The sequence below is a fragment of the Mytilus trossulus genome, chromosome 3 (genome assembly GCF_036588685.1).
Source record: "Mytilus trossulus isolate FHL-02 chromosome 3, PNRI_Mtr1.1.1.hap1, whole genome shotgun sequence".
Classification (NCBI taxonomy): Eukaryota; Metazoa; Mollusca; class Bivalvia; order Mytilida; family Mytilidae; genus Mytilus; species Mytilus trossulus.
In genome coordinates this window covers 49185933-49197513 of record NC_086375.1, presented here as the reverse complement: position 1 = coordinate 49197513, position 11581 = coordinate 49185933, and the positions used below count along the sequence as shown (strand labels likewise).

Below are 11581 nucleotides of genomic sequence, written 5' to 3'. Positions count from 1 at the left end.
AGTATTTGAAAACTGGAGCAATGGACCAGTTAAAACTCTTGGTATATAATTTTGGCATTGTAGAGAGGAATGTTAAAAACTAAATTGGTAAAATAAAATTGAAAAGATGAATAAATTATTTTGTTCTTGGCAAAAAAGAATTCTTACTATTTTAGAAAAAATCAATATACTAATTGTGCCCATTTTTACTTTTGTGGAATCTGCATGCATAGTTCCAGAGAAATGTTTAAAAGAAATAGAAAATTGTTTTAAATTTGTTTGGGATAATAAACCAGATAAAGTAATATAAAAAGGGGGGATTGGATAGTTATCAAAGATTATAATTTAGTACGTCAGACGCGCGTTTCGTCTTTGTAAGACTCATTAGTGATGCTCATATCAAAATATTTATAAAGCCGAACAAGTACAAAGTTAAAGAGCATTATGATCCAAAACTCCCAAAAATTGTGCCAAATACGGCTAAAGTAATATATGCCTGGGATAAGAAAATTCTTAGTTTTTCAAAAATTTCAAAGTTTTGTAAACAGGAATTTTATAAAAATGACCACAATATTGATACTATATTGATACGATACGATAGATATAAGGAGTTATTTCACTGCTTTAAAAACTATGTAGGTAAAAAGACTAGTAAATGATTGTAAAGGAGGTTGAAAAATTATACCTCAGCACTTTTTTTTATAATTTTGGGTCAAACTGGTTAGTGTTTCAAACAAACAGTGGGGATTAGGCAGACGAAAGCATTGAACACATTCCAGATTTTTAAAAAGATACCATTAATGTTGGAAATTAACTGGTGGAGGTCTAAAAAAAAAAAAACAGAAACATTTTCAGAAATAAGTAAACAAGTATTATGGAACAATAAATTTATCAAATTTGAAAATAAGGATATATTTAAAAAAAAAAAATGAATTAAAAGCGATCTTATTTATGTAAAGGATATCATAGATGAAAAAGACTGTATTTCTCAAGACAGAATTTTAAATAAACTAAAAAATAAATCAAACTGAATAACTGAAATTAATTTAGTAAAGAAATCAATACCAAAAGACTGGACAGCAATTTTAAAATCGGACAATTCTGTAAAAAGTATTGTTAAAATAAGACGAAACCAATTTATATTGGTAGGTTTACCTAAAGAATTAGAATTACTATCAAAAACACTTTCATATAAGTTTCTGTTAAATAAAAATTTTAAACCAGCAATTGGACAAAAAAATGAGTGCATATATTTGATTTATATGATGTGTTATATCAAAACAATTTATATAAAGTTTAGTCAGATTTTTAAAAGAAAATAAACATTTTTTAGATGGAAATTACCACAACATATTTTATCTACATAGAAACTTTTTTTACAGGTGGAAAATAGTAAACAAGAGTTCTTGTAATTGTTGTAAACAAAAAGAAGACTATGAGCACTTCTTTATACTGTGTCCGTATTTAAAACATTTTTGGAATAAAATAAATGAAGTTTTAAAGAACAGTAAAATAACTTATAAGATAAAACTACGGCACTGGGTATTTGGATATAAAACTTCTGTTGAAGAATATTTTAACTTCAACTGTTTTTTAACGATTGTTGTTTTTTTCAATTTACAAAGCCTATTTCATATCTTATCAAAAGACAAAAAAATGTCAATGTTTTCTCAATTTTTCTAAACGAGTTCAAGCGAAAAATATGTTTGAAAATTTAAAGGAATGTGTTAGCAGCTATTAGAAAACATATGAATAGTCATATTAAGTGATATTATTTAATATATATTTAATGAACAAATGTAATATGTATTTAACAACTGATCACTACCCTGAGTGATAAGTGGATTGTAACAGGGAACATCAGGAGGAGCTTGGACTCCGCAAGGATATTGTAAAAAGCCAATATTTGAAATAAATATTTAATTATGTTGTTAAAAAAACAAAATCTTTTGCAATTCCAAGAACATGATTATATTATAATTTTAAAGCATTAAAAAGAAGAGTTTTTTTTTAACCTATATATAAACTGAGGAATTGACGTTTATAACTAAACATACAAGACTCAGAAATAGTGCAACAAATGTTTCAAAGATTAGTTAGTGTGTACAGCAAAAGAGAAATATTTGATCGATAATTCATATACCCCCAGTTAAGCTTTGCAAATAACACATTTGCAAAAATCTTGATGCAAACTCTCATTTATAATAAAACTCCTGCAAATGGAATAGATTTTTCTCAAAAGCAGAAACAACAATAGGAAACGAAAAACAGTGTCAACTATCATAAATTATGCTCTAAGAATAAGCATAAAATTCTAATATCAAGGTAGATAAAAAGATCTTTATCTTTGTTTGATTAGGCAGAATCAGTCGTAATTGGCAAATTTCAAAGACCAACTGTATTCAGCAAAAACATTGTTATAAGACCATTCAATTTAAAACGTTCCTCTGTAATGCATTTAATATACATCAAACCTGTATAAAAGGATCACCTGTCTTATGATACTACATTTTAGAAACTTTTTTTTAATCTTTAGAAAAATCTGGATTCATTCAGATCACATGTCGTCTTAATATCTGCAGGTATTGTTAAATGATCAGTCTATTTATCAAGTGTTTTCAAAGATAAGCAATGCACATGGATTAATAATAGTAAAGATACAAATTAGCAATTAGAGGAACTATAAACTAAGATTACAACTGTAGAGGCACACATCTATTATAAAAGAAAAACAAACTCAAGTGAATAACAATCATATGACTGTTATCTTAATCTATAAAGAAGAACTTATTTATGTGTTATATCGAGTGATTTACTAATAATTTCAAACATTATTTGTAGATCTTTTTAATATATTCTCTGTAAGTGCTTCCACTAAAAAATGTAAGCACCATATCTGGTCGAGAAACACTTGATATATCGAAAAAACATCTTATTAATAGGTAACTGTTTTATAAAAAGGAATGCATGTGTTAGAGTATAAGTAACTTTTTAAAAGAGACACACTGGCCATCGTTGGAACGTAGCTTATCCAACACTTAACCTTTTACCAATACCTTAACTGTTGTTTAGCACTAAAATTGAGAATTGAAATGGGGAATGTGTCAAAGAGACAACAACCCGACCATATAAAAAAAAACCAGCAGGGAAAATTGTGTTCAGTTCAATGCGTCAAATTTCATTTTAATACCTGTTTTAGGTTTTAATACAATACCTAACTCACTTTTGGTAGATACATGAGTGATGACAACGGAACATATCCACTACTGGCAATTTGTTCATCGAGACAAAAACTCGCAGGATAGAAAAAAACAACCTAAATATTTGCATATAATTTCCAGAAAACTTCATTAATATCTTTTGAACTTTCGACATATTGTACAACGTTTTTTTTAAACTTTGATGGTCTTTTCTGTTCCAAATATATTTATACATATCTGTAGAACCAAAGTGACTCTCTTAGTTTTGAAACAACCTTAATTAATATGGGTAATGGATAACTTCATATACATCTAGAACTTTACCAATTATCAGACAATGTCAATAAGGGAAAATATTCCCTTTTCCATGATAATTATTTCCTATTAAACGAACAAAAGAAAATAGATAATAAATACTGTCAAATCAGATGCAGGAAGTAAAACTAACTTCTTTCTTAATGTCATAGTGATTCACAATATTGCATATTTTTACTAAAAATTAAAATGTATTCCACAATTTGGTAAAATTTTCAGTTTTAGTGTATACTAATTGTTTTATATTACAATTAGGTTGAATCATAAGTCAATAACCTCAATCAATCTGTCAATATATGTTCTTTTTCAAAAATACTTTTTATAATGATATACTTTTAGTTATAACTTTGTTTGATATTCTTAAAGTCAGAATCTGAGATATGTTTTGCAATTTTGTTTTTATATGATAGTTGATACTTCTTTTGAAAGTTCCATTTATAATTTCATTAAGGGGAAAACGATCGCAATCAAACAAGCTACTATATTTGTTTCAAATGCTTACTTGATCAATGTATATAACTTAATCATGCATAATAGTAATGAGACGAGTGGCAAATGTGAAGCAAGATCTTCCAACCTTTCTAGAGCACCGGAAAACACCCTAGTATTTGATTGGGTTCGTGTTGTACAGTCTTTAGTTTTATAGGTTGTGATTTGCAGATTGTTGTTCGCCTTTTGGTCCTTTTTTCGTATCTTGCTATCATGTTGCCTGTTCGTTGTTTTTCTGTTACATATCACATGTTTTCTATGTTAGTACAAATGAAAAGTACTTTTTGAAAAATGCGAAAAAAAATAGACACCCCTTAAAGACTCCGCCGAATAATAAAAACCAAACAAAAGAACATTAATTTAACCATATAAAGAAAGAATAACAATAAAAAATAGAACAATAAGGTCTTTCCCATGTAGAGAAAAAACCTAACAAACAGATGACTTAAATAGTATTAAACGCAAATGAGTTCAAAATCAAATGACCTAGTATGACGTATCAATTGCTGGTTCAGATCACGTAATTCCTCATTTTTTGTGCAAACGCATGATTTATTTTTTACAATGAACATTCAAAAGCATTGGCTTACAAAATGTTTCGCAACGCTTAATAATTTACGTGGTTGTAATAACATGAGAAAAACAACGGGTGCAACATGTGGAGCAGGATCTGCATACCCTTCCGGAGTACCCGAGGTCACTCCTAGTTTTTGGTGGGGTTATTGTTGCTTAATTTTCAGTTTTCTATGTTGTGTCTTGTGTACTATTATTTGTCTGTTTGTCTTTTTTTCTTTTAAATTCATGGCGTTGTCAGATGTTTGAGTTTGACTTTTCCTCTGATGTCTTAATTTGGCCCCAATAAATAAAGACTCGTGAACAATAATACCGCAGTTGTGTGCTTGCATAAAATAATTGTTTTTGATAGCCGATACCTCACGTTTTTTATAAACTTATTCTAATCGGTACTATAAGCAAATACGGGTAATTACTGTATCTATTTTTAAGATTGAGAAATGGAAATATAAAATGTGTCAAAGAGACAACAACCACACAAAAGCGCAAAAAAGCCGAAGGCCACCAATGGGTCTGCAGACAACACAGCGAGAAATCCCGTGCGATAAGGCGTACTTAAGATGGCCCCTCTAAACAAAAATGTGTACTTGTTCTGTGAAAATAGAAGTCATTCTAAGCTTCAAAACATATAAATGAACTAAAAACAACCATTCAATATATATCTATGTACCTAAATAACTCAGAAACACAAGTAACTTCGTATAATGTAAACATAAACACGTGTTGAAGGCCGTACTTAAACCTATAATGGTTTACTTTTTAAATGGTTTTTGGATGGAGAGTTGTCTCATTGGCACTCACACCACATCTTCCTATATCTATAAACATACAACAGTGCAATAATACGCATTAATTTTTATAGTGTGACAATACATGGGATTCTTTCATTGGTTAAGGCTGTCCGGTGATCTACAGCTGTTAATTTATGTGTCATATTGATTTATTATGAATAGTTGTCTCTTTGGCGATCATTCCAATTCTTCTTTTTATACTTTCAAATGTTTCTTTTTAAAATGCAATGTATTAGTATGTAGCCAGATATTAATCATTAAAAGCGCAGATAGACTTATTCATCCTTAAAATATTTGAATGTTTATGAATATTCGAAATTAGGTTTAGAACATCATGTACAGTTTGTAGGTCGCTACATACAACTCGCCCGTGCTGAAACAATAATTTTTGTAACTGTAAAACGACTCCCGAGAACCTTAGATAAAGGAATTAACGAATTTCCCATATCCAAACATTTCATGAAAATGCCTGTAAAAAGTCAGGAATATGACAGTTGTTGTCCATTTGTTTGATGTGTTTGAGCTTGATTGTTGCCATTTGATTACGGACTGTCTGTTTTGAATTTTCCTCGGAGTTCAGTATTTTTTGTGATTTCACTTTTTACGCGAACAGTTCTTGCCAGACTTTTATGAAATATATACCAGAGGTTTATATTATCAATATCCTGGATGAATTTGAACAATAGTGGCAATTAACATGTTATAAAAGGTGTATAATACTTTGAAAATATATACGAGTGTCCGTTTGGTCCCCATAGTGCTTTCGCCATGTAATAAACAAATATATACCAAAGGTTAATATAAGCAATCGTTTGGATGTCACAATCAGCGCCGACATATTTAAAAATAAAAAGTGGTGGTATAATGGCCAAATTTACAACTCTTCATCACAGACAAAATGACATTAAAGTTAACAACTATGAATCTTCGTTATGCCATCAAATAAAAAAAGGCCCAAAAAAGACACATATCTAAAAGATACCCATACAAAATATTTTATCTTAATTGATTATCCTCACAATTGATCTAAATAAAGTGTAAGGTGTTGTCAAAATCAGTCGTTAGGATATTAATCAACAAATACCCCCCCCCCCTCCCCTAAAAAAGAAGAATATAAAAGTTGTTGTCCTTCGACATATACAATATGTTCGTCATCTGGAAGGATGGCGCGATGTTGTTTTTATCTTCACTATTTTGCCTAACTAAGAATTTGATAATCCAGTTAAGCCCAAATGAGCTTTGACAGAAATCAATTGTTGTTAAAGTCTTTCCATTCTTCAATGAACACAATATTAGTTTTTATAAAGCTTTGACAGAAAGAAACCGTGTTTTTTGCTTGTTCACCTTTTTGTCCTTATTTTCTTTGCTTGTAAGGAATAATAACTTCTTTTGACCACAAACTTATGTAACTTCAGAAACATGCAATAATTAATAAAACATCATGATCGATTTGTTTTTTGTGGTGTTGAATGTTTATGATATTGTAATAAGAACAAATTATGGTATATAAAGAAAAGCAGCTTTCTAGTTAATACAGAGTTCCAGCATTGTGATATATTCATTGTAGTCCTACTGTCAGTCTAAGGTAAAATATATATTTTCAAATTCTCTGATATAAACTTTTAATAGTTTAAGCGATTGTGGTAATGTTTTCCGTTTTCAACATTTTGAAATAAATCATATAATTCAAATTAATCAATGATGAAGAAGAGACCTTAATGTACAAATAGAAAACATAACTAATGTTCTCGATATAATTATAAATTGTACTCAATGACTTTTTTTGGTTTGAATACAAGCTTTTAAAAACTTCACACTAAGAATGCAATTTTTCAATTTTTAAAAGAACCTTATTTTGGTGAACAGCATTTCTAATACCATACAATGTAAAGGATAATACACCAGATTTGTTCACGTTTGTTTTTTAACTTTTCATAAATATAAGAGAAAGGCAAGTGTTTTGAAACATATTTGTTTTTAAAGCTGAATTTTAATAGAAAACTATCCCTTTTGCTATTTTGTTGTTTTCTTATCTGAAACATTAATGAAATTGCTTATAAAACATATTCAAAATTAAAACGAAGCTATAGACACAAAATTCTGTACACACACACATGGTTTTTAATTAGATTTTCCAAGGGTATCCAAAATTTTACAGAAAAATGCATACACAACATTAGAGACACAAACAAAACTAAAACTATCAAATGTTCTTAGAAAAACAGCAACATCAATGGTACTACTACATATGGAAGTCTTTCAAGTTTGAAATACTCAAGTTATGATAAAAGTTACCAAGTTATTGTTAACGTAAATATCTGTTAATATCGCACAAGTACTATAGAAAACATTTACTTTTATATATAGTTATCTACTGTAAAAAATTGAGAAAATAAAAGTGAATAATTGAATCCTTTTTAGAAGAGAATATGTTGTCTACTGGTATTGTTCTTTTGTGTTCCTGCGCATTAGTAATAGTAAATGCAGCTTGGAAACCAAACTACCAGAGGAAAAATGGATACAATGGTTATGTAGGTTACAACGGCTACAACGGTGGTGCAGGATACGTTGGCGGTGCAGGATATACTGGTGGTGCCGGATACAATGGTGGTGGATACAATGGTGCTGGATACAATGGCGGTGGATACAATGGCGTTGGGTACAATGGCGGTGGATACAATGGTGTAGGATATAATGGCGGTGCAGGATACACTGGTGGAAATGGATACACTGGTGGTGCAGGATATAATGGTCTTGGATATAATGGCGGTGCTGGATACACTGGTGGTGCAGGATACACTGGTGGCGCAGGATACACTGGTGGTGCAGGATACAACGGTCTTGGATATAATGGCGGTGCAGGATACACTGGTGGTGCAGGAGGATACACTGGTGGTGCAGGGGGATACACAGGCGGTGCAGGATACACTGGTGGTGTAGGATATACAGGTGGAAATGGTTATAATGGGGTTGAGGTTGATTCTACCCTTAATGAAGTCGGATTCGAAACTGTAGGTACTGGTTATAATGGAAACGGAAGAAATGGATATAACGGAAACAGAGGAAGTGGATACAACAAAAAAGTAAAGTCATATGGGAAAAAAGTAAGACTTTTATCATTATTAGACCTTAACTGAAAGTCACTCGAGTTATTCATTAATATCAAAACAGCATTCTTTATTTCTATACTTCAAGTTATTATTGTATCCATACTTAAGTCATTTTAGTATATTCAAATTATTACTTAGTATTAAAATGAGACATTGATTTTTGAGTGTACCGAATGATTAAAAATTAGTTATACTTATTTCTTTTTCTTTTTAAATTCAATAAACTCAATATTTTAAAAGATATTTTTCGTTATATTTAATATCACATTTCATCTAACTCTTACACGATTTATCCTGGTCCTAAGCCATTGATTATTTTTATTCCATCAACTTGTGGTTCGTGTGATCTTGTTATTCATTGGTTGAAATTCTATTATGACGTCAAATTTTCTTACTTTCTTTTGAATTTCCTATTATGACGTAATGACAAAAGGTGATCAAGCCTGATGACGTGATATATTTTGCAGATCATTCGAAAGAAAATAGTTATCAAAAGTACCAGGATTATAATTTTATACGCCAGACGCGCGTTTCGTCTACATAAGACTCATCAGTGACGCTCAGATCAAAATAGTTAAAAAGCCAAACAAATACAAAGTTGAAGAGCATTGAGGATCCAAAATTCCAAAAAATTGTGCCAAATACGGCTAAGGTAATCTACTCCTGGGGTAAGAAAATCCTTAGTTTTTAACTCTTTTAAAACAGTTGCTTTTAGACATTTGATACGTTCGGCGGGCCCCGCGTTTTTAATACTACTTAAGGTGGTATGGGTGTCTTTCGCCATCTTGGATTGTAAAAAACAGAGAATCTAAGGTCCATATTTTCTATCAAATTAGCAAAATTTGATGCAAGAATGCAGATATTTCATGTGTTTTTACATTTAAAAGATCCAATTTATAAGAATATAACTTATAAATATAAATATATGTACAAGTGTAGATAATTTTTGATTGTTTTTAAATATTTTGAAATTGTCATTCTAAGGGGAGGGAACTCTAAAACAGTGCATTTTCTGTTGGATTGTTCATGGAATTTTCCTACTTTGTATTTTAGCTGGAAAAAACGTACGGTGACCCTATCTTTTCTTTTGATATTATCAAAGCATTGTTTGAAAGCTATATTTTCCTAATTTATTTTACAATTCCATCATTTCGTTTAGTTTCTATTCACAAAATGGTGTTTTTTCCTGTATAATTCATACAAAATGTGTCATTTTGTCACGACCCGTAGCTTGAAAAAATGCACGGTGACCTATCATTTTTATAATATTTTTTAACATGTATCAATAGATACTACATTTTGGCAAAGTATGAACAAATTCTATCATTTTTATTTTAGACTCCCATACCACCTTAACGTTAACTACTGTATTGCTGTATAACAGACAACATTATCACCCATATATTTGTTTACTACATTTTTGACATTGTAACTCGTGAAATCAACCCTTATTAATCTCTATTGTTTATTTTAAACTTTGTTAATCTGATGACAAGCTGTATTTATATCTTTTTTTTTTTATTTCAATTTGTTTAAACGTTTCTTAAGTAGTGATGCCATTTTATAATATCATTGACAAACAACACGGAATCAAAAAAAATGTTCTTTCTTTTTCCGTTTTAGCAATACGCCGAACCAAAAGTAAGTATGATATGATTAATTTATAATTCGTGTTAATTTGAGCTTATTTATTACATTTTATAGACTTAAAAATTTGTTTTGAAATTAATGAAAGAGGGGAAGGGGGGGGGGTATTTTTGTATTTTGCAAGTAGAGTTTATCATGAGATCATTAAATATAAAAAAAAATATAGTGTGCATCAATGGTTTTTTTTATTAATTGTGAAGTATATATATTGCTTTTCAGAAATAAAAAATCTAAAAATCAAATTAATAATACAGTGTCACTGGCTGCACTACTTTCAAAAATGAAATAAAAACCTAAATCATTAAAAATTGATCCCTCAAATGCCATAGATTAAAAATATCCGTATATCAAAAACAGAAACTAGTAATTTCGTTCAGAAAAATTCAACATCCATACTATAACTTATTGTACAAGTTACGGAAAAAATCAACCAAGGCAGAACTGCCTCAACGGCCAAAACGTCTTTTTTACACAAATTACAATTTTCTAGGTCCATAACACAAGTTATATACTAAGATCTACGATTCATCTACTTGATTGGTCCTCAACAGATTTATTTTCATATTTTATTTACTGTTATCTGTTATTGTCCATTTTCAATTCCTTGTTATCTGTTTTTCACCAAATCAATTCACTGTTTTGCTGTTATGAGGACCCCCATGCCCCCCTCATGATATATAAAGAATAATAACGAAAACAAATATTTCGCCAAAAATAAAAATAGTAAAAAAAAAACTTATGTAAGTTTTATGTTATATGACATAGGAGATACATCACTGAACAGGAACAAACGTGGCTTATTATTCGTGATATTACACTTTTTGTTTGCTTCAATTTTTTGTCTGTTATTCTATGGCGTTAATTATGAGGGTGATTCAAGACATAACTAAACAATGTTAATTCTTTCTTTCTTCCAATGATAAATATGTTTTTCTTCTTTCTTATTTTAGGGTGGTTACTAAGCAACCTGTCAACAAGATTCAACCAGATTGTCAAAGGCTAATTCTGTTTTTTGTCCTTAAATTTCTGTAAATAGTTATATTAAATTTTGCATTGACAATTACTTTGTTATATGTTATTATTGTGTTTTTTCCTCTAACAATTAAATGACAGTAAAACAATAATTGATTCTCTAAAATATTAAACTACACCTTAAACTATTGCACCCACGATTTTCATCCACACGAAGACAGCAGAGATCTTTATTCTTAAGGGTGTATAACCTTCAGATATTTTGCTTGGATGTAGAAGTACCCGGCCACGTCCACTTGCATTTGTAATATTTGCATTCATCTGATGAGTTTTAAAAATCTTTTTCAACTGATTTTGATAGTTCGTTCTTATGTTGTACTGTTATACGGATTTTTTGTGTTATTAAAATTTGCTGTTACAAAATATTAGAAATTATTATAAATTAAGGAATGTATCTCCCTAATGCAAAGCTCTAATTCCTTTCACGTATTTGGCTATACTTTTT

General features: G+C 29.9%; 1 protein-coding gene across 1 annotated transcript; it reads left to right on the top strand.

The window, feature by feature from the left end:
• Nucleotides 1-6852: 6852 nt before the first annotated feature.
• Nucleotides 6853-11164, top strand: LOC134711723 (uncharacterized). The gene is made up of 4 exons (XM_063572542.1): nt 6853-6932; nt 7769-8451; nt 10081-10098; nt 11055-11164. Exons 2-4 carry the CDS (start codon nt 7777-7779, stop codon nt 11064-11066), a joined length of 705 nt encoding a protein of 234 aa, XP_063428612.1. The 5' UTR covers nt 6853-6932; nt 7769-7776; the 3' UTR covers nt 11067-11164.
• Nucleotides 11165-11581: the final 417 nt, after the last annotated feature.